Below are 26,633 nucleotides of genomic sequence, written 5' to 3' on the forward strand. Positions count from 1 at the left end.
TTATAAAAATCCCGCAACTCGTTCGCCTTTTATCGTCCGTCATCAAATCCTTCTCCCCTCACTCACTCCGCGACCCAAACCCTAGGACGAGGAAGCAGCGGTCTTGTCCCCCTTCGTCCGGCGATTTTGACTCAGAGGTAGAGTTAGAGATGTGGAACGGTGGCGCTTCGTCGTCGTCGTCGTCCTCGTCTGCAGTCCCGATGGCGCCGCCAGGAACGGTGCCAGGGGCCGGGATGCCCCCGCCCCCGCCGCCGGCGGTGCAGCCGTCGTACAGCATCCCGCCTTCTCCCGCGGAGTTAGAGGCGCAGCTGGTGGAGAAGGCCAGGAAGTGGCACCAGCTTAACTCCAAGAGATATGGGGACAAGAGGAAGTTCGGGTTTGTCGAGACCCAGAAGGAGGATATGCCTCCGGAACACGTCAGAAAGATTATCAGGTGCTCCCTTCTTTTCTTTATCTCTAGTGCTATTGCTTCTGATTCCGTTGGGAAGGTTTAGGGTTTCACCGAACATGTGAAAATTTGGGGATTTTGTTCACTAGACTGTAGTGAAAAAAGCTTAGAATGCTTTTTGATCTATAGAAATTGGTACCAATTTTTAGCACGATAGTCATTTGCTGATTTAAAGTAGTGAAATCTAGGAGATAGTTCTGCAATCGTACCAGAAATTGTAGTTAGGTTCCTTTTCCCCACCGACCTTTACATGTAATTTTCTATTTTAAGAAATTTTTGGATACATACAGTATCCAATTTCATCTACTAGATTGTTAATAGCTATAGAAGTGTACAGTAGGTTATATTCGTTTGGTACGCTAAATTTTTTATTCAATGGATAAGTTATGCTGCGACACAAGATATATGCATGCGAGTTTAAAGAATAAGTTTTCTTTGATTATAAATACATATACTTCACACCTTTTGAGCACATATGTGTCTTATTTATGGATGTTTATATTGATCATGAACTGTTAAAATAAGAAGTCTCGGATAAAATCTACTTTGATTTGTTGCATATGTTGGATTCGTTGCTAGGGAAGTTTCCAAACCTTCATTTCTATATTATAAAATTTATCTTGGATGACATTTTAACATTTAAAATTTCATTTGCACTATATTCTTGCCTTTATAGTTGTCTGGTAAACATAGACATGGAGTTGACGTTTGGGTTTAATTTGTGCTGTTCTCTTGGAGACTTGAACTAGTTTTAATTATTATTTGCATCATAAGTTAGCCTTCATAAGTAAACTGGTTTTCGGTCAATGGATGAGAGCTAGTATCAATTCAATGAACGTTTTGCTGCTCTCCCACTCGTTACAGAGACCATGGAGACATGTCCTCAAAGAAATATCGCCATGACAAACGTGTGTACCTTGGAGCTTTGAAGTTTGTTCCTCATGCAGTTTACAAGTTGCTTGAGAACATGCCCATGCCATGGGAGCAGGTACTTGTACATCTTGTCTTATCTTTTTAAATTTAGGTAATTATTTCTCCTTGATCTTCTAACAGAATCTTTTTTGGATCTAGGTTCGTAATGTGAGGATCTTGTATCATATAACTGGTGCAATCACGTTTGTGAATGAGATCCCATGGGTGGCTGAACCTATATACTTAGCACAGGTATGTAGCATTGATCTGCAAGATATGTTTCTGCAGAATAGCTTCCGTTATAGAGAGCTAAAAATTTCTAGGCTAGCTTTGGAGCTTACTATGTGTGTGTGTATGTGTGTGTGGTCCCATTCAGTTAATCTAAGTAGACAAATAAGATAAAGATGTTTTTGATGTTACAAAAAGTTGTTTTGGTATCATATCATGATTCATTCATTGGTAAAGTCCACTCCTCTAAATTATCTTATTTCATGTGCCTTTGTAGTGGGGTACAATGTGGATCATGATGCGAAGGGAAAAAAGAGACCGAAGGCATTTCAAAAGAATGCGGTTTCCACCTTTTGATGATGAAGAGCCTCCACTAGACTATGCTGACAATTTATTAGATGTGGAACCCTTGGAGGCTATTCAGTTAGAACTAGATGAGGAAGAAGATGCTGCTGTATATACATGGTTCTATGATCATAAACCTCTTGTTAAAACAAAGCTTATAAATGGTCCTAGTTACAGAAGGTGGCACCTTTCACTTCCGATTATGGCAAATCTTCATCGGCTTGCAGGACAACTACTTTCTGATCTAATTGATCGCAATTATTTTTACTTGTTCGATATGGAGTCATTCTTTACTGCTAAAGCATTGAACATGTGCATACCCGGTATATTTTTCTTTCTATTATTTTCTTTGCATTTATAGATGATGATATTGCCTGCCTTGACATATCAATTTGTCATTTGTTGAGAAGTCGCTTTGATTGTTATGCTGTATCATTTAAATTTGTCATATGATTATGTAATTACCTGCATTCACTTGTTTAGGTATAAAGCTTTTACATATGGATGCATGCGTGAACTGTAATTTCTTCATTGTTCTTTCTCCTATAAATTGAAATCTTAGCTCAGTTCGGTCATCGCAGGAGGTCCCAAGTTTGAGCCATTGTACCGTGACATGGAAAAAGGAGACGAAGATTGGAATGAATTTAATGACATCAATAAGCTCATCATTCGTCAGCCATTAAGAACAGAATACAGGATAGCATTTCCTCATCTGTACAACAATAGGCCAAGGAAAGTGAAGCTTAGTGTGTACCACACTCCCATGATAATGTACATAAAAGCCGAGGATCCTGATTTGCCTGCATTTTATTTTGATCCCTTGATAAACCCAATTTCTTCGATTAACAAGGTTGACCGTCGAGAGAGGAGAGTACATGAAGGAGATGATGAGGATGACTTTTACCTTCCAGATGGAGTTGAACCTCTTCTACATGAGACCCAGTTGTATACTGATACGACAGCGGCTGGAGTCTCATTGTTGTTTGCACCACGCCCATTTAATACGAGGTCTGGTCGAACGAGACGAGCTGAAGATATACCTCTTGTGTCTGAATGGTACAAGGAGCATTGGTATGTTGGTCTTCTGCTGAATTTGCTGTGTTTGTTCCCTTTTATGATTGTTTTTTGTTCAACTTGATTTGCTTCTTGTCTAATGATGCTGCTTCTATTGTTCACAGTCCTCCATCATACCCAGTCAAAGTTCGTGTCAGTTATCAGAAGCTATTGAAATGCTATGTATTGAATGAATTGCATCATCGACCTCCCAAAGCTCAGAAGAAGAAGCACTTGTTCCGGTCTTTGCAGGCAACTAAATTCTTCCAAACGACAGAGTTAGATTGGGTTGAAGCAGGATTACAAGTTTGTAAGCAAGGTTACAATATGCTGAACCTGTTGATTCATCGTAAAAATCTTAATTATCTTCACCTTGATTATAACTTCAATTTGAAACCTGTGAAAACGCTCACCACTAAGGAGCGTAAAAAGTCACGTTTTGGAAATGCTTTTCATTTGTGTCGGGAGATTCTCCGTTTGACAAAGCTAGTTGTTGATGCTAATGTTCAGTTCCGCCTGGGAAATGTCGATGCTTTTCAATTAGCTGATGGTCTTCAGTATATATTCTCTCATGTTGGCCAGCTGACTGGTATGTACCGTTATAAGTACCGTCTGATGCGGCAGATCAGAATGTGTAAAGACTTGAAGCACTTGATTTATTACCGTTTTAATACTGGTCCCGTTGGGAAGGGACCTGGCTGTGGGTTTTGGGCTCCCATGTGGAGGGTGTGGCTGTTCTTCCTTCGTGGTATTGTACCATTGTTAGAAAGATGGTTGGGTAATTTACTTGCACGCCAGTTTGAAGGTCGTCATTCTAAAGGAGTTGCAAAGACTGTTACAAAGCAACGAGTTGAAAGCCACTTCGATTTGGAGCTTCGGGCTGCCGTGATGCATGATATTCTTGATGCAATGCCTGGTAAGTCCATGAACTACATCTTGATTCTTTTGACCACAATTGTACTATGCATCACATTTGTTAGTTGGCACATTTTGTATCAGCTCCTAAATGTTATTTTCTAACAAAATTATGACCTCTTTTTCTCTGTTTGGATAGTTCCCATAATATATTTTGTGAGATAATAAACTAGTAAATATGTATTATGCAGAGGGCATTAAGCAAAATAAGGCAAGGACTATTTTACAACATCTCAGTGAAGCGTGGCGCTGTTGGAAAGCCAACATTCCATGGAAGGTAAAAGAACTTTTTGATCTTTAGCATGCATGTATGCTTGTTCTTTCTTGCTTGCATCATTCTTCTAGTCAATTTCAGGTTCCCGGACTTCCAGTGCCGATTGAGAATATGATTCTCCGTTATGTGAAATCCAAAGCAGATTGGTGGACAAATGTTGCTCACTACAACCGTGAACGTATTAGAAGAGGTGCAACTGTCGATAAGACGGTTTGTCGAAAAAATCTGGGAAGATTAACTCGATTATGGTTAAAGGCTGAGCAGGTAAATGGAATTCAGTTCCTTTCAGTTTTGATTTCAGCCTTAATGGTGTATGCTTTCAAGTATTAATATTTGTCATCATCAAGTGTCTCTCTACCCATGCTTTTCTATTAATTTTCTTAAGTTCTTCTTTGTCTTCCATCATTTACAAGCCCAAGTTCTGTTTTCTTCCTTGCATTTTCATCTTTGATATCTAGTTCAATGTTTTTTTTATTTTTTGGGTTCTTTTTTGTGATGAGTGAATGATGTTAATCTTAGCTGTTTGACAAACCATATCCTTGTCATATCCAGGAAAGACAACACAACTACTTGAAAGATGGTCCATATGTCACCCCAGAAGAAGCTGTGGCTATCTATACCACTACTGTTCATTGGTTGGAATCAAGGAAGTTTTCAGCTATACCATTTCCACCATTGTCATACAAACACGACACTAAACTTCTTATCCTGGCGTTAGAGAGGCTGAAAGAGTCTTACAGTGTGGCAGTAAGACTGAACCAATCACAGAGGGAAGAATTGGGTCTTATTGAACAAGCCTATGACAACCCTCATGAGGCTTTATCAAGGATAAAACGTCATTTGCTCACGCAGCGTGCCTTCAAGGAGGTAAACCCATTGACAATAATGTCACATGATCATCCTTAGAGTTTGTCATTTGATGTTTGGTGCTAATATTTTCATCCTTCACAGGTTGGCATTGAGTTCATGGATTTGTATAGTTATCTGATTCCTGTTTATGAAATTGAACCTCTTGAGAAAATCACGGACGCATACCTTGATCAGTATTTGTGGTATGAAGGTGACAAAAGACACCTCTTCCCTAATTGGGTCAAGCCTGCAGATTCAGAACCACCACCTCTTCTAGTATACAAATGGTGTCAAGGTATAAATAACTTACAAGGCGTATGGGATACTAGTGATGGCCAGTGTGTTGTGATGCTGCAAACAAAGTTTGAGAAGTTCTTTGAGAAAATTGATTTGACCATGCTTAACAGGTAATCTTTGAGAAAATTGCTTGCAAATTATTCTGAAACTATTAATTGCATGTGTCTAATCTGGTTTACTCTTTGCAGGCTTTTACGTTTGGTTCTGGACCACAACATTGCTGATTATGTAACTGCTAAAAACAATGTTGTATTGTCATACAAAGACATGAGCCATACAAACTCTTATGGTCTCATTCGTGGTCTGCAGTTTGCTTCTTTTGTCGTACAATATTATGGGCTTGTGCTTGACTTGTTGCTTCTTGGTTTAACCAGAGGCAGCGAAATTGCTGGTCCTCCTCAAATGCCGAATGAATTCATTACATATGCAGACACCAGAGTCGAGACTAGGCATCCGATTCGATTATATTCCCGTTATATTGATAAAGTACACATATTATTCCGTTTCACTCATGAAGAAGCACGAGATCTCATTCAACGATATCTTACAGAACATCCAGATCCAAACAATGAAAACATGGTTGGGTATAACAATAAGAAGTGCTGGCCGAGAGATGCAAGAATGAGGCTGATGAAACATGATGGTAGGTCACTTCATCCCATTGACCCTATTTTCCTTATCTTTTATTATTCTCGTCCTTTTTGCAATGATGCTTATAGTATTTTTGTAGTTCTGCTGGTTCATGAATGTCTTCAATGACTTCTTCGTCTTGTTTATATTGCAGTCAATCTTGGGCGAAGCGTCTTTTGGGATATGAAGAATCGACTTCCTCGAAGTATCACAACATTGGAATGGGAAAACAGCTTTGTTTCTGTTTATAGCAAGGACAACCCCAATCTTCTTTTCAGCATGTAAGGATATTTATTCTTTTACTTATCTTCTCAGATAGTTTATGGCTGTGCAGATTATAGTGTTTGTTTCCAATGTGTATGTTTTGACATGAGCAACTTTATAAACTGTTATATGTCTTTGCAGGCCTGAATTGGTTTTCCTAGTATGTTTTTATCTACAACAATAGCACCTTGTTTGTAAAATATCCTCTGTACCTCTACATCATTGTGCTAATTGTCTATAATCTTCTTGGAATTTTTCACTTTTTGTTGGCAGTTTACATTTAGGTAATTATGAATTCATGAAAACCCAACTTGCTGGCAATATGCAACCTGTGTTGGACTTTTTTTTTTTTTAAAAAGTTGTCTCTCTTGCTTTAAATTATTATATTTTCCAAATCACTGTTGCTTTATGTATAATACCATGTGTATGTATAAATTAGCACAGTCTACTATGACTTTTTGGGTGTTAGCAAATTTTCAAGTTTTCTATAGCTTTTCTTTGTTTGAAATATCAATGGTATTTCTAGTTCTACCTCTTATTGTTGTTCACTTCTGTGGACTTCTGTCCACCCTTTACAAACTTCCTTGTGTGAACTGTTTGTTCAGTTATTAAAGCTATAGGTAAAGGAGTTTCTTTTTTTTTTCCCCAGCTGTCTGTCTTTTAGAAAGAGATAAGTTCCAAAGAGTTAGTGATGTGTCCTCCTTACTGTTTGTAAATTATATTGGATTCCAGGTGTGGATTCGAGGTTCGGATATTACCTAAAGTAAGAATGACTCAAGAGGCTTTTAGTAACACTAAAGATGGAGTTTGGAACTTGCAAAACGAGCAAACCAAGGAGAGAACAGCAATAGCTTTCTTACGCGTTGATGATGAGCACATGAAGGTGTTTGAGAATCGTGTGAGACAGATTCTTATGTCGTCGGGATCTACTACCTTTACCAAGATTGTTAACAAATGGAATACAGCTCTTATTGGTACTGCTGAACTGACTTTAGAACTAGACACTTTTGGGCATCAATTAGACTGTTTAGCTTATTTATATTTCTATTTACTTGTTTCATAGGTCTTATGACATATTTCCGAGAAGCAACTGTGCATACACAAGAGTTGTTGGATTTGCTGGTCAAGTGTGAAAACAAGATACAGACTCGTATCAAAATTGGATTAAATTCCAAGATGCCTAGCAGGTAAGCATTGTTACAATCTATGGCAGTATGGTCATGCTTGCATGTTTGACTTCCAATCACTTCTATTCGACAGATTTCCTCCTGTCATTTTTTACACACCAAAGGAAATTGGAGGCCTTGGCATGTTGTCTATGGGTCACATATTGATCCCGCAGAGTGATCTACGCTATAGCCAGCAAACAGATGTCGGAGTAACACATTTTAGAAGTGGTATGAGTCATGAGGAAGATCAACTCATTCCCAATCTTTACCGCTACATACAGGTTTCTTGTCCAACCTTTTATTGCCTTGATGTTTTATTTTGGTACATGTACTTCCTATTTGTTGATTTTGCTGGTGACATCTTCAATTTCTCCAGCCCTGGGAGAGTGAGTTTATTGATTCACAGCGTGTATGGGCTGAATATGCACTGAAGAGACAGGAAGCACAATCACAAAATAGACGACTGACTCTTGAGGATCTAGAGGTATTTGTTTTGATTAATGAGTTTATCTTTATTATACTAATTAGAATATGCTACTTGTTTTTTTAATAATGGGTTTGTTCCTGATCTCTCGCCGTGAAAGCCAGCATACTGTTGTTACCTTAGGTGGCAGCACCTGATTGCTTTGTCTATGAAGGAGTGAGTTATATTGCTCCAAATGGACAACTACTGTGTTTTTGCTATGGTAGAGTTACTTAAATACACTATAAAATTAATTTAGGTATCATCATGTTGTAAATGGTTGCGTATTTGTAGGTGTTAAAAGAATCTGTGAGTTCATTAATTGCATTTTTAGTGCAATTGATGAGCTGATGATTCCACACAGGAAAAGACCATGTTATGGATAATTTTTAACATAAATGTGTAGTTTACAAGTAGGAACAGTATGACTCCGACTGTATGGCAAGTCATTTTAGAATTTGCCTTAAGTCACAATCTGTCATCATGATATTCTTTAGAAGTTTCCCTCATGATAGATGGCTCAGTAACACAAGTAGATTCTTTCACCAGAGCCCATAACCACCTGGAATGAGAAGGCAGCTCTTGTTTTTCTTACATCTTTTATAGTTATCGGGTGCTGTATATATGTATATATTGGGGGCTTTTTTTCACTCATGATATGTTGACAGCATTCTTTCTTCTCTCTCTTTGCTTATATCATTTTAGCATATTCTTATTATTCTTCACTTCTTTTTCTTCTTGTGGTTTGTATTGTGTTGTACTTGACTTTTCGTGTCTGTGTGGCTTTTTAAAGGGCAGGAGTAAAAGAGTAGTAATTATTCAGAAATGCAAATTGATGGATAGTATTTTCTTCAAGAAAAATAACTGGATAACCTACTGTAGCTATATTATTCCTGTGTTACTAATTGACATCAATTATTTTTTAAATTTTAGGATTCCTGGGATAGGGGCATACCTCGAATTAACACCCTGTTCCAGAAAGACCGACATACTCTCGCATATGACAAGGGATGGAGAGTTCGTACTGATTTTAAACAGTATCAAGTTTTGAAGCAGAATCCATTTTGGTGGACCCACCAGCGGCATGATGGCAAGCTTTGGAACTTGAATAATTACCGGACTGATGTTATCCAAGCACTTGGAGGTGTAGAAGGAATTCTGGAACACACCTTGTTTAAAGGGACATAGTAAGTAGAAATTAACATGCTTTACTAATAATGGTGTTTGTTTGACAATCTTAAGGGTCTTTCATCCTATCAGTATCTTTATTCCATATATTCAACTAATTGTGGTCATCCATTTCAGTTTCCCAACCTGGGAAGGTCTCTTCTGGGAGAAGGCATCTGGATTTGAGGAGTCTATGAAGTATAAGAAACTAACGAATGCACAGCGTTCAGGTCTAAATCAAATTCCAAACCGTAGGTTTACTTTGTGGTGGTCTCCCACCATCAATCGTGCAAATGTGTATGTGGGCTTCCAGGTTCAGCTTGATCTTACAGGGATATTCATGCATGGAAAAATTCCTACTCTGAAGATATCTTTGATTCAGATATTCCGTGCTCATCTTTGGCAAAAGATTCATGAGAGTGTTGTTATGGACCTGTGCCAAGTTTTGGATCAAGAACTGGATGCATTAGAAATAGAGACTGTGCAGAAAGAGACTATACATCCAAGGAAAAGCTACAAGATGAATAGTTCTTGTGCTGATGTTCTCCTCTTTGCTGCACATAGATGGCCCATGTCCAAACCAAGCCTAGTTGCTGAGTCAAAGGATGTTTTTGATCAAAAAGCAAGCAATAAATACTGGATTGATGTGCAACTTCGTTGGGGTGACTACGACTCCCATGACATAGAACGTTATACTAGGGCCAAGTTTATGGATTATACAACAGACAATATGTCCATATATCCATCACCCACTGGTATGTCTTGCATAATTGACTTGATATTCACTAGGAATTCTGTAATCATCTGGAAACTTGCTAACTATTTCTCTGTAGGTGTCATGATCGGATTAGATTTGGCATATAACCTGCATTCAGCCTTCGGCAATTGGTTCCCTGGATCGAAGCCTTTATTGGCTCAAGCAATGAACAAGATCATGAAGGTATAAATTTATCAAATCTTGGTTCTTTAGAATTTATGCCTGCTGCCACCAGTTTTGCTTACTCTTGATGTTTAAATGTAGTCAAACCCAGCATTGTATGTTCTGAGAGAGCGCATAAGGAAAGGTCTGCAGCTGTATTCATCTGAGCCAACTGAACCATATCTCTCATCACAGAACTATGGGGAGATTTTCAGCAACCAAATCATATGGTTTGTTGATGACACAAATGTGTATAGAGTAACAATACATAAAACTTTCGAGGGAAATCTCACTACTAAGCCCATAAATGGTGCCATATTTATATTCAACCCAAGAACAGGACAGCTATTTCTGAAGGTTGTCATTTCTTTTAATACTTGTTTAAGTTAGCTTGGAACCCTTTGATGTAATGTGTTAAACATTTAACTGCTGGTATGTTCTCACAGGTTATCCATACAAGTGTCTGGGCAGGGCAAAAGCGTCTTGGCCAGCTGGCCAAGTGGAAAACTGCGGAAGAAGTAGCTGCTCTTGTGCGGTCGTTGCCTGTCGAAGAGCAGCCAAAGCAAATTATTGTCACGCGCAAAGGAATGTTGGATCCTCTAGAGGTCCACTTGCTCGATTTTCCCAACATTGTAATCAAGGGTAGTGAGCTACAATTGCCCTTCCAGGCTTGCTTAAAGATTGAAAAGTTTGGTGATCTAATTTTGAAGGCTACTGAACCTCAGATGGTTCTGTTTAATATTTATGATGATTGGTTGAAAAGTATATCATCATACACTGCCTTCTCCCGTCTTATATTGATATTGCGGGCACTGCATGTGAACAATGAGAAAGCAAAGATGTTATTGAAGCCTGACAAGACAATCATCACTGAACCACATCATATCTGGCCTTCTCTGACAGATGATCAGTGGATGAAGGTAAAACTTGGAAGTTGTTTACTAGCATCTTTTATTGTTTTTCTTTACCACTTAATTTTATGGATTACTAAGAAAAAACCTGATTCAGGTGGAGGTTGCGCTTAGAGATCTCATACTTTCTGACTATGCAAAAAAGAACAATGTGAACACATCCGCACTGACGCAGTCTGAAATCCGTGACATAATACTTGGTGCAGAGATTGCTCCACCCTCACAGCAGAGACAACAGATTGCTGAAATCGAGAAACAGGTTCGTATTTGCTCGAATGTGCTGCTTGGAACTCTATTCCTTACTTTTGTCTTCAAAATGGTTTTCTCTGTCTGTAGGCCAAAGAAGCTAGTCAATTAACGGCCGTTACAACCAGGACAACAAATGTGCATGGTGATGAGCTTATAGTCACCACTACTAGCCCATACGAGCAGCAAGCATTTGGTTCCAAGACCGACTGGCGAGTGAGGGCTATTTCAGCTACAAATCTTTATCTTCGTGTTAATCACATTTATGTGAACTCAGATGACATCAAGGTACTAAAGCTGAACTTATAATATTTATCATCTTAAACCTACAATTTCAAATGTTTATTGCAATAAACTGGTTTTTCAATCAACAGGAGACTGGATACACTTACATCATGCCCAAGAACATATTGAAGAAGTTTATCTGCATAGCGGATCTGAGAACTCAGATTTCTGGTTACCTGTACGGGTTGAGCCCCCAAGATAACCCACAAGTGAAGGAGATCCGTTGCATTGTCATGCCACCCCAATGGGGGACACATCAGCAGGTCCATCTACCATCAGCGCTACCTGAGCACGACTTCTTGAATGACTTGGAGCCTCTGGGATGGATGCACACACAACCTAATGAGCTTCCTCAACTATCTCCACAGGTTAATATTCCTACTTTTGTTTCTTCTTCTATTTTGCAATGTGATTCTAAGAATCGTGTTCATGTTTCTGCATTTGTTCCCCTGCAGGATCTGACAGCCCATTCTCGGGTACTGGAGAACAATAAGCAGTGGGATGGAGAGAAGTGCATTATTTTGACCTGCAGCTTCACTCCGGGATCCTGTTCCTTGACTGCATACAAGTTAACCCCATCAGGTTACGAATGGGGTCGAGTCAACAAGGACACTGGAAGCAACCCCCATGGTTATCTACCAACACACTACGAGAAAGTGCAGATGCTTCTCAGCGATCGTTTCTTGGGATTCTACATGGTAATACATGTTTCTATTCAGTCTGTTCTCTAACTTAGGATAACATCCCATTTGTCTTGAACCCAAACAACGATGTCAATCTCAGGTCCCTGACAATGGTCCTTGGAACTACAATTTCATGGGAGTGAAGCACACCGCAAGCATGCGATACGGTGTAAAGCTGGGAACGCCAAGGGATTACTACCACGAGGATCACCGGCCGACCCATTTCCTGGAGTTTAGTAATCTGGAAGAGGGGGATGCTGCAGAGGCAGACAGGGAGGATACCTTTACATAGTGAGACTGTTGTACGACTTTGTACTGAGTTAGATGTATGTATCAGACTGAGATGATGATGCTACCTTTTCTTCATGTTGTCCTGGAAATTATAGACATTAATTTCTTGATGCATCCTTTGCTTTTGCTTTATACTCGGCGTCGTAGGTAAAAAGGAGGCTACGTCCCTGATATGATGTTCTTATTCTATTCTCGTGTATTGTATTATTGTTATTGAGTTTTCAGTCAACTCTTTTTTGGTTTTGGTCGACATAATGATAAAAGATTTGTAATTTTAGAATACGAATTGTATACGATAATTGTTATTTAGGAGACACGAAGGTAATTGATGACGAAAGCAACCGGTTCGTCTATTTGCTAAGCATTTAAACCCATTTAGAAGTGGCTCAGGTCAGTCTCGTTCGGAGCAAACCGAGGCCGGTGGAGGAAAGCCATGAAGGCCTCCGTGCCCCTTCTTGCAGTCATCGTCCTCGCCCTCGCTCTCGCTCTCCTTCTAATCTCCTCCCGATTCAACCCTTCCCCCTCTCCAAAATCCCTCCTTTCCTCGAGCCCTACGTTCCATTCCGCCCCCCGCCTCAAGGTCTTCGTCGCCGACCTTCCCCGCTCCCTCAACTACGGCCTCCTCGACGAGTACTGGGCGCTCTCTACCCCAGACTCCCGGATCGGCGTCGACCCCGACGCCGGTCTCCGGCCTGCCGTCGCCGCTGCGGCGCCCTGGAAGCCCTACCCGGAGAATCCTCTCATCAAGCAGTACAGCGCTGAGTACTGGCTGCTGGGGGACCTCGAGACGCCCAGCGGGCGGAGGGGGAGCTCGTTCGCCGAGAGGGTGTACGACCTGGACCGCGCCGACGTGGTGTTCGTGCCGTTCTTTGCCACGCTGAGCGCGGAGATGGAGCTCGGGTGGGGGAGGAAAGGCGGGTTCTTGAAAAAGGAGGGGAACGAGGATTACAGGCGGCAGAGGGAGGCGGTGGATCGGATCAGGGAATCGGAGGCGTGGAGGAGATCCGGCGGGCGGGATCACGTGTTCGTCTTGACTGGTAAGGGTTCTTGATGTAAGTGCGATCTTTCAGTGCATTATTAGATCATCCAACCTTCTGCTTCCTTTGTGCCCTCGATTGCTGTAGCTATTGTTTTCAACACTAAAATTGCAAGAGAAATGATTAGCTTAGGTGTCTGGCGAATCAAGTGTCACTATGACAAGTAACGCACTGAGAGGTGCGAATAGAAGGGTTCGTCTCAGCATCTGGGTGACGCCTGCTTCGATTGGCAGTGTGTGTGAATATCTATTGCGTTTTGTTGCGCTTCAACTACTGTTGCATTAGCTTCTTATGCCTCAGTCTCTGGATTGTCAGGTTGTGTTAAAACTTGGGGCTTTCTTTGGCAGATCCGGTAGCTACTTGGCACGTGAGAAGCGAGATAGCTCCTGCTATTCTTCTAGTGGTTGATTTTGGTGGTTGGTACAAGATTGACTCTAAAGAATCTGCCAACTCTTCAAATATGATACATCACACTCAGGTTTCATTGCTCAAAGACGTGATTGTGCCTTACACCCATCTGCTACCTAGATTGCGATTGTCAGAGAATCGGCATAGGCGTAACCTTCTCTACTTCAAAGGGGCTAAACATAGGCACCGGGTTAGTCTTCTTCCTTAAAATTTATTACTCATTATTAAGATATTATAAGATAAGGGCTTTCGCCTTTGAATTGCAACAGCACAACAAATTTTCTGCTTTTGTTCCACTCTAGATTTTTTAATTTGCATGTATATCGCCTAACTTGTGTGCTCATGTAATCTTGTTTATTTATGTATTCTGATGGGGACTATTGTTGCAACCCCCACCTTGTTGGCTAGGGAACAGCAACAGGAATTTAAATGAATTTATTATGGAGCCCCCTCCTTCAAAGAGATATTTAGTGGTCACCGCTTTTCTTCGATCCAGCCACCATCATGTTTTTACATGATATATTGTTTGATTTCCTTTTTGCATGAAGTAATGAATTTAAAGTACCATAATTTTTAAGGAGAAAGCAGCTGAGTAATGAAATATAACTTGGAAACTGTTTTTTATTCATTGAAGAATTCTGCTGAGTCATGTTAGTAACAGATGCATTACATTTAGAAAATGTTTTTTTGGGTATCTTTTCATCAAGCATATTTATTTGATTTTTATCGTTAAACAGCTGCCTGACATCAGACTCAATTATGGTTGTCAAATTATGCTTTAGTTCATTTCTTTGCTTGCCTGTCTGGAACTCCGAAGTCACTGTAGAATTTCCTGAATTACAGTTCATTTCCTATATTTTCTTTTTTATCAAAAGTGTAAAATTTTTGCTGCAAGTGGGCCTTTTACCAACAAGTAATGTGGAATTGGGGAATACCAATCAAATACCTAAGCTAAGAAAATGTCTACGGAATTGATTGCCTGAATTGTAATATTTACATTCACAATCACTGCCTGATTGGTTACATATTTAGTCACATAGAATATCATCATCTGATTTATGTTTGTTTCTCATTCAAAGTTAACCAATATTAGCAGACATTCTTGTTTGTCATCTTACTGCCTAGCTTGTTAGATGCAATGATGTCTAGCTACATCTATATTAGTTACAAGTTTGTTGCCTTTCTCATGTTATTACTACACTTCGAAGCCATGAAGTTGAATCCTAAATCTTGCATCTATTGCAGGGAGGGTTGGTTCGTGAAAAATTATGGGATTTGTTGGTTAATGAGCCTGGTGTTATCATGGAAGAAGGTTTTCCTAATGCCACCGGTCGTGAGCAGTCGATTAAAGGAATGCGTTCCTCAGAATTTTGTTTGCATCCCGCAGGAGATACCCCCACCTCATGTCGCCTCTTTGATGCCATTCTTAGTCTTTGTATACCAGTCATCGTCAGTGATGAAATCGAGCTCCCATTTGAAGGAATGATAGACTACTCAGATTTCTCAGTTTTTGTGCCTGTCAGCAAAGCATTGCAACCGAAGTGGCTAGTAAATTACTTGAGGAGTATTTCTGAACAGCGTAAACGAAGATATCGCCTGAATATGGCACAAGTTCAGCCTGTTTTTGAGTATGATAACGGCAATCCTGGTGGCATAGGACCTGTTCCTCCTGTTGGTGCGGTGAACCACATTTGGAGAAAGATCTATCAGAAGGTACCGATAATTAGGGAAGCAATAATCCGGGAAAAGCGAAAACCCGAAGGTGTTTCAATCCCACTGCGCTGTCACTGCACTTGATCAGCTGTCTTGCTCCGAGTGTTTGGTTACTGAGCCATCTAACCAAACGATGATCTATTCATTCTCTTGTAACATGTTAATTACATGTAAAGTCTTTTTTTCAGCTGCTCTAAGATCGTCACAAATATGCAGAAACTGGAAATGATTGATAGTAGTTCTATTCTATTCTTATACTACTTCCCGGATCTCATGTTTATCTTGTGTGTGTGTCTGCTCGCTCGTTATACCTTGCTAATACTTGTGAATTATCTTCTTTGTGAATCCAGCAACAGGATCCAAGGGCAGATTCTTGAGGTTAAAGGTATGCATGCATGAACTCAGATATATTTTGCAGGAGCCCTCTTCGCTTACCATTGTCCGCTCAGCTCATCCTCCCCAACTCTTCCTCACGCAAACTTCCTCCGCTCAGACCTCTCCATCCAAGGCCAGATTATCGAGGTTAGAGGTAAGCAGCCCAACAGCAACAGGAAGAGATTGGGCGAGAAGTCCACTAAGGTAAGCTCATCTAGGATTCAAGATTGTTGTGTTTGATGAATAGTGACTAATAGTTATCCTTTTTTTTAGTCAATATGATGTGTATAACATATCGAAATATTATTTAAAATTGTTATAATAGTCATCTTTTTTAGCATCATAATTGGATGGTCAAGCATTTACTTCATGAAGAGTGGACAATGGCGACCAGTCGAGCAGCTTCGCTGTGAACAAGCTTCTCTTTTCACGTTTATGTCGTCGAACACATTGTCGAATATGTTATTATGAAGAAAAATATGTTATTATTGTTGATGTTTCACTGTGTTTTAAGCAGCAGTTCTACAGCTTGTTGAGAAGCACGAAGGTTTATACTACACTTACTGAGAAAGCCGAGGGCTCCCCTTCCCCTCTCACGGACGACTGTGACTGGAATTGCTGCTTCCATGAGACAATCTCCTTAGGGCAGAGGCCACCAAGTTCCTTCTGGTGGCGAAAAAGCCCGCCCGCTTCTTCTTACCCGGCCACCTGCCCTGACTGCCCACACCATCGACCAGAGGACGTGGCAGCTCGCTGCCGCCTATAGCCGCCGCTATACCAAATTCCTCCAAGGCACTCCCCTCCTCCGTTGCCTCCTGTTGCTGGTCGTTGGTCGACCCGTCGTTGACCTCCAGGTTGACCGCCAACTTCCCGTGTCTGCTCGCCACCAGCCGATCCGCGCAATCTGGCGTCACTCCGGAGCACCTCTTCACCGTCATCTTCACCAGCTTTGGGCACCCCGCGGCGAGAGCCTCCATCCCTTGGTCGGACACCGGGCATTCCTTGATGCAGAGCTTCTTCAGAGACGTGCACTTGGAGGCAATGCAGGCGACCTCGGCATCCCCAATGGTCTCGCTGCCGCAGAGAGCTAGGCGCTCCAAGCTGCCGCAGTTGCTTGCTATGAGCTCCAAGCTCCGGTACGTGGGATCGAGCCCAGCGAGGACCAGTTCTCCGAGGCCGGTGCATCGCTGTGCCACGGCCTGGAGGCCCACGTCGCCGATACTGTTCGCCTTCCAGCCGTCGATGTGGAGCTTGCGGAGGCGGTGGCAGCGGTCCGCGATGGTGGCGAGGCCTGCGTCGGTGCACTCCGGCGTCTTGACGAGGCGGAGGATCTCGAGATCGATGCAGCCGGACAGGGCGGTGAGACCGCTGTCGGTCACCTGCAGCCTCTCCAGGTGTATCTCAACGATCAAGGGGACCTTAACGGCTATGTCCTGCAGGAGCGGATCCCAGTCGCCGGAGCAGCGGATGAGCTTGAGCGTCTTGAGGTTTGGGGATCCGGCAATGAATGGCGCGAAGCACTGTCCGTTGTACAGGTCCTCAAGGCAGAGGGAGCGGAGTGAAGCGGCACCGGCGACGAGATCGGCGGTGGCGGAGGGGTCGTGGAGACCGCGGAGGCGCTTGATGGAGAGGTCTTCCAGGAGGGGACACCCGCGGAGGACGACGTCGATGCCCCTGGCGCCAAAGGTGCAGGAGCTGACGGAGAGCTCGCGGAGGCCCGGGCAGTGACGGGCAATGGCTTCCATGCCGGCCACGGTGAGTGCGCGGCAGGCACGGAGCTTGAGGCTGACCAGGCCGGGGAAGCTCACCGCGACGAGGGCGAGGGCCTCGTCACCGATGCTGTCGTGGCGGCGGCCGCACTGAAGGGCAAGCCTGGAGACGCCATCGAAGCGGCCAAATATGGCGGGCGCCACATCGGACAGTGCAGCGCGGGCGTCGAGGGAGAGGCTGCGGCGGCTGCAGCTTTCCACGGCGAGCCACCGCCGGCACACCAGGGAGCAGCTCTTTCGGTCGCCGGAGCCGAGGGACTGGAAGACGAGAGCAAGACACTCGTCGGGGAGGCCAGCGGTGTAGTCCCTCGTCAACGAGACGCCTCCCATTGCCGGAGGCGCGTCGGTGAGGCGGCTGGAGGCGGATTGGCCCATGCACAGCGACGGAGAGGCAACTGTTAGCGGACCTGCCGGCGTATCCAAGATTTCGATGATTGGGGCTCGACGTAGTCCGCCGCTGTTGTGGGGTTTATAAACCGTGAGCGTGAAGTGGATCGAAAGCGATGACGGAGAGAGAGAGAGAGAGAGAGAGAGAGATGGACGCGTCAAAGGGAGAGTGCGCGTAGAGACCATAGACTGCGACGACAAGAAGCGTGCATCCACGCGGTAGTAAGATGCTATCGCACAGCAGATGAAGAGCTCAGATTAGACTTCTCCCTTTTTGACTGTTCATAAGGGGCAGTCGCAACACGCAGCGGTACTCTCTACTCGATTTGAGATCAGCTACTACAACACGTACGGGTCACCGGCTCTCTCCAAAGGAGAACACAACTCCTCCATCCAAGAAGATTCCGAGGAACTGCTTCCAGGTTTGCCATGCAGAGGACGAAACGTAACGAGTTCGCCAAAGGCTATGTCAGTGCAGAGAGAGAGAGAGAGAGAGAGAGAGAGAGAGAGCATACTTTTTGGCTGCAACCAACGATCGAGCACTTGATCTGTAAGAGCCACGCAAAGGTGATCCAGTTTCCAGCATCTCATTGGACCTCTAATCTTTTGCCAAGAGACCATTGGATCCAAACGCAGATGAAGCGTTGTGGAAGTCGCCGTCGCAGACTGGTGTGTGGTGGAGTCATCCTCCATTTCAGCTTTCTACCTCTCGTTTGTGGTCCACTGAAACACAAAGTCGTCTTCCGCTCCCACAGTCGCAGCGATCTCCGGCGTAGTTGGTCGTGGTGGAACTTGTCATCAACGACTGGTCTATGTGAGTGACAGTGATTCGTGCGTTGCCCCACCAAGACCAAGGCATGTATACCACACCTTTGTTCTGTTCTGGGAATCTGAGGTTGACTGGGTTGGAGCGTTCAGTTTGGTTGGTTCTGCAGTAGGGAATGGACTGTCTAGAAGAGTGGACTGTGACACCGAATGTCAAGTTCAGAAGTCAAATGTTCTTTACGTTGCCTGACGCTCCAAGTTGATCATCATCTTTCAAAACCTGCAAACATTCTCTGGCCTCTACAATTTTTTTTCTTTTTCTTGGTATGAGAAATATATTTTCAAAACAATGATGTGGTTGGTTTGGGTCTTTTTCGTGTTTGTGTGTGTAGGATTCAATTTCTTCTTCGTATCGTTCCAATTTTATCGGATGTCTTCTCAAAAAGACATTAGTAACTTCTTCTTAACCATCCTCTTAGAATTGATACGACTAATAATAATTTACTTAAGATATAGCTTACGATTCGAGACACTACTTTGACAGAAATCTCGAAGTTTCTTCCGAATTAGGAGGATCCATAGGCTCTAATATGATTTCTCATGACTCAAATAGATGAAATAAAGGGTTATCAACTCTTTATGCCTAAATCATTGACCCCGAATGGTAAAACCCAAGTCCATAGTTTGTATAAGTCATTTGAATCGTCATTCACTTTTCATGTGTAACTAAGTTTGAATATTACCGGTTAGGCATTCATTGGTTAGTCATAGTTGTTTGTAATGTATGATTGTATGATGAATGTAGCATCATTAGGTAATATTATTATATGATATGTACCATTCGTATCAATGATACTCTTTTATAGATATTATGTACATGCATAATGTAACTGATCTTTATAAACGATGTTTATTTATTCAGTATATTATTACTTGTTATAATTGAATTCTTCTTTTTCTTCCTAATAGGCATTTGTGCTTATTTTATTCTTTTTTTTTATGATCGTAACCGATTATAATAAAAGCAATTCCTAATATAGATTCCATATGATATTTGGAGAAGCATTAAAACAGAGCTCAGTTTGAGCATTTAATTCGCAATTAGTATTATTACATCGAGCGGGTTTTAGAAAAACCTTCTCTCTCTTTTTTTTTTTTTTTACTTTCTAAAAGATGATCCCTCATTTTTCTTTCCTTTTTTTCTTCCCATGAAGTGTTTCTCATTTCATGAAATCTCATAAACATTTCTTGTTATCATTCATTTTCATTATGATAGCAAATAAGATTTTCTTAACTATATGAGGAAATCTCTCTATTTTATTGAGAGAAATCATCTAATCTGTTGAGGGAAATCCTCCCTCATAATCTGTATAAATATGAGATGGACATGTACATTTTCTAACACATGGTGGCTGCTTTTGTCCAATCACTTTCACCCCATTGGTTGCGAATTGAACTAGGAGGACAGTGATGAACTTCATAATATCATAAATGATATGTTCATGTTTTCAACTTTTGATATTAAAATATATTTTTTTAAAAAATATTATTCTTAGTGATCTATGAAATATTGATTGAGCATACATAAATATTAATGTTTATTTTAAACATAGCACAATAAGCTAAAGTATGTTAGTGGACTTGAATATATTAAGTTATGATAATAAGCATACATATAATAACTAGAAGTAACGATTAAATTTTAATTAGTCTTAAATAAATCTTAAAGTTTAAATAAGTTTGATCATGATTAACATAAAGAATTTTGAGTTTTTAACATTATGTATATAGAGGATGATAAGGTGCTTAGACATGAATGGAATAATATATATATATATATATATATATATATATATATATATATATATATATAAATCAAAGAGGAGTGTTATAAATATAAATAAGATTAAATGATGAGTTTAGATCAAAAGTACCATATTTGTTTAACCAAATTAAATTCAATTGAAGTTGTTGCAATATTAGAATTATATTAATAGAAAAAAAAAATTGAAATGGGACCGAATGAAATTGAACCCTAGATCTCAAGATAACCTCTTAAGACATCTCATGACTCTTTGCTCTAAGTTTAATAGATGTATTACTTCATAACACACTCGATTATTAAGGTACCTAATCTTTTATTTATATTTTTATAATGAGTTTAATCAAATAAATATAAGTTTAATTCATTAAAAAATAACTATCGTATACATAATGTAGTTTGGAAAATATGTTTCGAATGATATGTTTGTCATGAGCAAAATATGAATATATATAATTTGTAAATATAAAAAATATGAATTACAATAAAAATATCTTGTATGCATACATATATAATAATGTCCGGTGTGTAAGTGCAATGCATGTATATGCTATGACAAGTGGTGCGGAAACACACATGTATTATGACATACGGTGTAAAAGAATACATATATATTATGACATACGGTTTGAGAATGCTTATATATGTTATGATATGAAGTATAAAACTTGATGAATTTACTATATTTCCTATATATAAGTATTTTAAATTATTTTTACATAGAATTTTATCTCCTTATTATTATGTATATACTATGTATAGAGTTATGCTCGCTAAAGAAATCATAGGATAAGTTGTTTATCGTTAAATATATTATAATAATAATTTTAAAATATTATATACATGATATAATGTATGATCACCTGAATAAATATTTATACTTACTGAGTGATTACTTATTATAGATAATATTTTATAAGTAAATATACTAGTACCTCATCCAAGTGATTGGGTAGGGAAGTGAGCATATGCAAGCCTCACCTATGGTCATATTATGTATATAATTTTTGGTCATGTTATGTGTGTGTGTTTTTCTTTGATTAAATATTATAATTATGTACAGGTGTCAAAATACTGTGTATAGAAATTTTATCATTTTATTTAGTAAGTTAACATGTTTTAATTTTAAGATTGTCTACTTTCTGTTAGACTCTTATCGATAGCAGTAATGAAAATAAAAATATGACATCATATTTTATTCATGCATATAGGATATAGGTGGAATTAAAAGTAGGGTATTACATTAAAGTAGGGTATTACATTAGCGCACTAGCATTGAGTGCCCAAGCATCGATGTTGGCTCACTCGCATACTCCACAACTATAATCCGTTACTTTCGCCTCTCATCGTCACTCAATCAAAGGAGTAAAGCAACTCTAGAGGAGTCGAAGTTGATGAGAACGACAACATACCTTCCATGTGGCCTGGCTAGGCAAAGTAGCTCGTTGTCATTGATTGATTAGGTGAGGTTGCAAGCGAAACTAGTGGGAAGGAGAGAGAAGGTCACAAGGATTGTGGAAGACATGGCGAGAAGGCGTCTGGTGATGATCATATGGGATAGGTCTTTCATGTCGGAGGCGATAGCAACGCTAGCATGGTGCATCATTTGAGGGAGTAGAGAGAGGAAGCTCCACTGTAGTTGCATTCTTCCCCATCATCATGGTTTATGATCACGTTGCATGAGAAGGACCTAACAACTAATGTGACAAAAACGACGAGCAATAGCAAAAGATAAGATTACACTAAGGTATCATATGGATGAAATAAAAATAAGAGTACCTTTCATTTAAAACCTAAAAAAAAAAATTGTTTTGGGGAAATCTCCCTTGTCATATTATTTTATGTTTAATTAGGAAAGCATGTTCCTGTAATTGTCCCAAACCTTGATACTGCAGCTGACACTAAAGGAGTGACACCATGAGACCAGCTCTCCTCCGACCATAACACACGGGTTACTGTAGAGGAGAGCAAAGACAGCCGCAGCGAAGCATGGAAACTTGGAATTGTGCTCTTCTTTATTTCCTTCGATGCATTCAGAGATCAGCAGTCATCTGTATGTTTTTCCGGAACAGTTGCGTGACGCTTTCTCCTTGGCATTTACTGCTGTGGAGGATTTGGAAGGCGTTGGTTTTGATGATGACCTCTGTTCGGGTGACAAGAGAGATCAGTGGCTCGTAATCAGTCCCTTGCACTCCTGCCCTCCCCCCCCGTTTATGAACACAGATCCTGCTCCTTCCATTGTTTCACGTCTTTAAAGCTTGATCTCGTTGATCTATCTATCTCTCTGTTGACGATGATGCTTCATCTATGACCAGAATTGCTGAGGAGTACTGTAGAAGGTTTCTGTTTGGATACACAAAGTAGAGGGAGAGAGAAGGAACAGTTGATGGAGGGACGACAAAAAGCGGCCAGCCATGGCGCGGAGATACCCCAACCATTTCCTTAAAATACCCACCCTTTTCTGCTCTCCAACCAGGCTTTGCCGCCACTTCTCTCACTCACAATACTAGGTGGACAGTAGGGAGAAAGAGAGGAGACACCGGAGAGGGCGTTTTGTGGGGTGGGGATGAGGGGAAGTGCCTCCCTCCCTCTTTTCCTCTTCCCTTTTTCTCCTCACTCGCTCACTGTTCGCTGCGGTGTTTTGAGGTAAGAAAGGAGTGGAAGAAGAGAGCTAAAGATGGCTCTTTTGTCTCTTTTGGATCCTCTGTGTTGCCAGGAAGAGAGCTTGGAACTGGAAGAAGAACGAAAGAGGCCAATGCTGGCGCTTCTGGAAGAGCCGGACGCGGTGGTGGAGGAGGAATGGGCGGAGGTGCTCTGCTCTCTGGTGGCCAAAGACGAGGAGACCCGCCCTGAGCTGCTGCCTGGCGACGGTGGTGATGACGCGTACCTCCTGTCGTTGAGGAGGGAGGTGGTGGAGTGGGTGGTGCACGCCGCCGCGAGCCACGATTTCTCTGTCGTCACCACGTTTCTCGCCGTCAACTACCTCGACCGGTGCTTCCTTCCTCGTGCCGCTGCAGGAGGCCTCCGGCTGCAGAGGGACAAGGTGTGGATGGGGCGCCTGGCGGCGGTGGCCGCCCTGTCCCTGGCGGCGAAGGTGGAGGAGACGCGGGTTCCCCTTCTCCTCGACCTTCAGGTCGCGACGCCACCGGGAACGGAGGAGAACAGGTACGTGTTCGAGGCCAAGACCATCCGGCGGATGGAGCTCCTGCTGCTCTCGGCGCTCAGCTGGAAGATGAATTCCGTCACTCCACTCGCTTTCATCCACCATCTCCTTCCTCGACTCTGTTCTATATCCACCACCGCCGCCGCCTCCGCTGCCCGTGTCAAGGAGTTGCAAGGTGACTCTGAGGCTGCTCTACTGTCCGTCGTAGCTGGTGAGAGCTCATCAAAATGTTTCCTTTCTTCAATCAAAGGCTTAATATTTCTTATTTACACCACTTCGTCTTTGGATTGGCTTATTGAAGATTGGAGATGGGCCCGATATCCTGCATCCCTGTGGGCGGCGGCGGCATTACTCCACGCGGCGGAAGGTGGTGCAGGCACCATCGCCGCCACTGCCTCGGTTTCCCAGGTGACCCACCACCTCATTTCCCTCCTCCACGTTCCAAAGGTTTGGCTTCTCCGACTGTTTGCTTGTCCTAAGTGTCTCGTTCTTAAACTGCACAAACCGATAAAGAAAGCTACAGGAAAAGGTCGAAGAATGTTATCAGCTCATCATGGAATCGATGGTCTACGGTGGTGGCCTCTTCGGCCACAAGCGCAAGCATTCCACTTCCTCTTCCTACTACAACGTCAACTACTCTTCCCCACATAGTCCCAATTGGGTGATTGGTTCCTGCTTCAGTTGCAAGAGCTCGTCGAGCGGCGACGATTCGTGGGCAACGCATCAGCCCTCGGCGTCGCCTTCGCCGGAGAATCGTCCTTCTAAGAAACTGCACCGCCAAGAAAGCCACTGGGAGTGAGGAGATCGTATAGCATGCGGTCCTCGCTCCTGTTACGATGTAATTATCATGAACTAGCTGTTCCCAGGAGATATGGCAGCTCACTGCATCCCGTGTCTGCTACTTCGGAGCAATTTTGGTTGGGACTCAGGTGGCCGTGAAGCAGAAGAAAGGGGAGGGGAAATGAGAAGAAGATTCAGAGATGCTGGCATTAGCATTGTTCGTTCCATCTTTGTTCTGATGAATGTTGTTTTCATCTGTATGTTGAAGAAACACCGCACCCACTGCCATCATCCTCCCAACTAGTTGTTATCCACCTCTCACTTCTCATCAATGCATGTTCACTCCTCTCCCGTTACTGCTCTCTCTCTCTCTCTCTCTCTCTCTCTATGGTCTCAGAAATGGCAACAAACACTGATATTCCTGTAAAGCTCTTTCCTCTTTGGATTCAGCATCCCTCGCTAAAAGCTTATGGCGGAGGGAGGGAGATAGGTCGGGCATTGATCACTTGTCTGTTTGCGTTAGGCTGTATCTCTACTTCTCTTTGGCATAAGAGGAGATGAACTGATGTCCTGTTTGTAGGTAACAGGGATCTTAAAACGATAAACCATATGAGTACTCCTGTGATGAGGCATAAATCAAAGCCTCTTTTGTTCGACTACAAGCCTTTTGCGACAGCTAAACCGTAGGAGAAAGAAGAGGAAGGACGATGCAACAGCCATGTCTTGTCCTCGAGTCCACCCTCGCCTTTTCCTTTCTGTCTTTTCCTTTGGCACGGACAAGATGGTGGAGGTGAGATCGGCTCCCTTCTGAAGCACTGGGCAATGAGGGAAGCAGCTGGGGAGTCGCAGAGAACTGAGCCCAGGCCATCTCTGGACCAAAGCTTGAAGCTGTTGCAGAGTGATGAGATCACATGCATTGGTTTCTGCTGCACACTTAGCGATCCGTCATGCTTCAGGTACAATTATATGTGCAATTGGACCACCGTCTTTGTAGCCACTTCACTGGCCTTTTCATACCCGATGATGGATGTAAGCAAGATATGATTTAAGCTCATTTGTTGTCTGTTTCAAGCATTATCTGTGTCATTAAGCTTCGGCTGGCATCCCATTTGCTTTGAGAACCGCGCACGCATGCCAAACGAGGAGACACACTCATGGACATGTCTCGTTAGAGTGGAAAGAAGAGATCCCACCCACTTCTCCTCCTCCTCCTCCTCCTCCTCGGTGGCGCGGGGTTCCCTTTTGTCCGAGAGAGAGAGAGATGTAACACTGCTCTCTCGGGCCACACAATGATTGTGGAATCATATTCCTGCACCTTTCTTCTTCTTCTTCCTCTTTTGACCTGCTCCTCTACTCCCAGGGAGAGCAGGGGGAGAAGGAGAAGTAGAAGCATGGTCGAACGTCCCCACTTTTCTACTCCCTATACGTACAAGACCCCTTTAACTCACGGCTCGAGGTGCTGAGACAGACGGTGTGTCACGTCCTCCACTCGCGACTATGTGAATCTAACGACAGAAGCAATCAATCATAAACTATTTCATCTTATGAGATACATTAATTAAACCTATAAACAAATCAATTCAATGGATAATATCCGAGTCACAAAGTGCCACACTCGACAAGAAACAGAATCAACGGTGGTGCTACAGGAAATGGAGATCCCTAGTGACCGATCCCTGGGCTTGGCCCGGAATCCTTGACCGCCTTCCAGTCGAAGCCAGCCATGTTATGGCCTCCGCCTCCGGTCTTGATCTTGATCTCTCCGAGAAGGAAGTCGACAACCCTGTCGTCACCCGCGCCGCGTGGGTTGAGAACGCTCAGAGGCCGAGCTTGCGCCGTGAGTACGAGACCCAGCACCAAAGCGAGGACAGCAAAGAGTAGAAGAGACCTGCACCTCGCGGCCATGGCTGTTGCACAGGCGAGTGACTGCTGCAAGATGATGCATGGGGCTTGGGAGTGGGGTTGCTTTATATGCAGGCAGGTCAGAGTCGATGGATGCCTCAGTTTGACTGGCGAATGAACCTTGGTGACGTCGTTTCCACCACGGAGTTTGCTGCATGCGCCA

General features: G+C 42.4%; 4 protein-coding genes across 4 annotated transcripts; 3 read left to right on the plus strand and 1 right to left on the minus strand.

The window, feature by feature from the left end:
* The first annotated feature begins 22 nt into the window (after positions 1-22).
* Positions 23-12,481, plus strand: LOC135598253 (pre-mRNA-processing-splicing factor 8A). Its single transcript, XM_065091786.1, has 26 exons — positions 23-433; positions 1,313-1,436; positions 1,520-1,612; positions 1,866-2,256; positions 2,515-3,004; positions 3,112-3,902; positions 4,093-4,178; positions 4,257-4,439; positions 4,728-5,042; positions 5,127-5,431; positions 5,510-5,964; positions 6,106-6,232; positions 6,948-7,189; positions 7,279-7,402; positions 7,476-7,665; positions 7,761-7,868; positions 8,781-9,034; positions 9,153-9,769; positions 9,848-9,954; positions 10,036-10,290; positions 10,380-10,853; positions 10,942-11,103; positions 11,181-11,378; positions 11,465-11,743; positions 11,831-12,073; positions 12,159-12,481. The coding sequence occupies exons 1-26, from the start codon at positions 150-152 to the stop codon at positions 12,348-12,350; spliced, it is 7,089 nt and encodes a 2,362-aa protein (XP_064947858.1). The 5' UTR covers positions 23-149; the 3' UTR covers positions 12,351-12,481.
* Positions 12,482-12,735: 254 nt separating this feature from the next.
* On the plus strand, positions 12,736-15,767 carry LOC135598266 (probable arabinosyltransferase ARAD1). Its single transcript, XM_065091800.1, has 3 exons — positions 12,736-13,386; positions 13,734-13,984; positions 15,040-15,767. Exons 1-3 carry the CDS (start codon positions 12,783-12,785, stop codon positions 15,589-15,591), a joined length of 1,407 nt encoding a protein of 468 aa, XP_064947872.1. The 5' UTR covers positions 12,736-12,782; the 3' UTR covers positions 15,592-15,767.
* Positions 15,768-16,342: 575 nt separating this feature from the next.
* On the minus strand, positions 16,343-18,305 carry LOC135598261 (F-box protein SKIP2-like). Its single transcript, XM_065091796.1, has one exon. It carries the CDS (start codon positions 18,222-18,224, stop codon positions 16,476-16,478), a length of 1,749 nt encoding a protein of 582 aa, XP_064947868.1. The 5' UTR covers positions 18,225-18,305; the 3' UTR covers positions 16,343-16,475.
* A 4,857-nt stretch (positions 18,306-23,162) lies between these two features.
* On the plus strand, positions 23,163-24,726 carry LOC103973996 (cyclin-D3-2-like). The gene is made up of 3 exons (XM_009388711.3): positions 23,163-23,999; positions 24,090-24,235; positions 24,312-24,726. The coding sequence occupies exons 1-3, from the start codon at positions 23,303-23,305 to the stop codon at positions 24,585-24,587; spliced, it is 1,119 nt and encodes a 372-aa protein (XP_009386986.3). The 5' UTR covers positions 23,163-23,302; the 3' UTR covers positions 24,588-24,726.
* The last annotated feature ends 1,907 nt before the right edge of the window (positions 24,727-26,633 follow it).

This window comes from Musa acuminata, chromosome BXJ1-2 (genome assembly GCF_036884655.1).
Source record: "Musa acuminata AAA Group cultivar baxijiao chromosome BXJ1-2, Cavendish_Baxijiao_AAA, whole genome shotgun sequence".
Taxonomy (NCBI): domain Eukaryota; kingdom Viridiplantae; phylum Streptophyta; class Magnoliopsida; order Zingiberales; family Musaceae; genus Musa; species Musa acuminata.

What these genes read in the sequence shown, in the direction of transcription:
- LOC135598253 (XM_065091786.1), top strand. Translation starts at nt 150, where the DNA reads ATGTGGAACGGTGGCGCTTCGTCGTCGTCGTCGTCCTCGTCTGCAGTC. An exon ending in ATTGAACATGTGCATACCCG is followed by an intron (nt 2,257 to 2,514) that starts GTATATTTTTCT and finishes CGGTCATCGCAG; the next exon opens with GAGGTCCCAAGTTTGAGCCA. An exon ending in GATTTGACCATGCTTAACAG is followed by an intron (nt 5,432 to 5,509) that starts GTAATCTTTGAG and finishes TACTCTTTGCAG; the next exon opens with GCTTTTACGTTTGGTTCTGG.
- LOC135598266 (XM_065091800.1), top strand. Translation starts at nt 12,783, where the DNA reads ATGAAGGCCTCCGTGCCCCTTCTTGCAGTCATCGTCCTCGCCCTCGCT. An exon ending in TCACGTGTTCGTCTTGACTG is followed by an intron (nt 13,387 to 13,733) that starts GTAAGGGTTCTT and finishes TTTCTTTGGCAG; the next exon opens with ATCCGGTAGCTACTTGGCAC. An exon ending in GGGCTAAACATAGGCACCGG is followed by an intron (nt 13,985 to 15,039) that starts GTTAGTCTTCTT and finishes CATCTATTGCAG; the next exon opens with GGAGGGTTGGTTCGTGAAAA.
- LOC135598261 (XM_065091796.1), bottom strand. Translation starts at nt 18,224, where the DNA reads ATGGTCTCTACGCGCACTCTCCCTTTGACGCGTCCATCTCTCTCTCTC.
- LOC103973996 (XM_009388711.3), top strand. Translation starts at nt 23,303, where the DNA reads ATGGCTCTTTTGTCTCTTTTGGATCCTCTGTGTTGCCAGGAAGAGAGC. An exon ending in TCTACTGTCCGTCGTAGCTG is followed by an intron (nt 24,000 to 24,089) that starts GTGAGAGCTCAT and finishes GGCTTATTGAAG; the next exon opens with ATTGGAGATGGGCCCGATAT. An exon ending in CCCTCCTCCACGTTCCAAAG is followed by an intron (nt 24,236 to 24,311) that starts GTTTGGCTTCTC and finishes AGAAAGCTACAG; the next exon opens with GAAAAGGTCGAAGAATGTTA.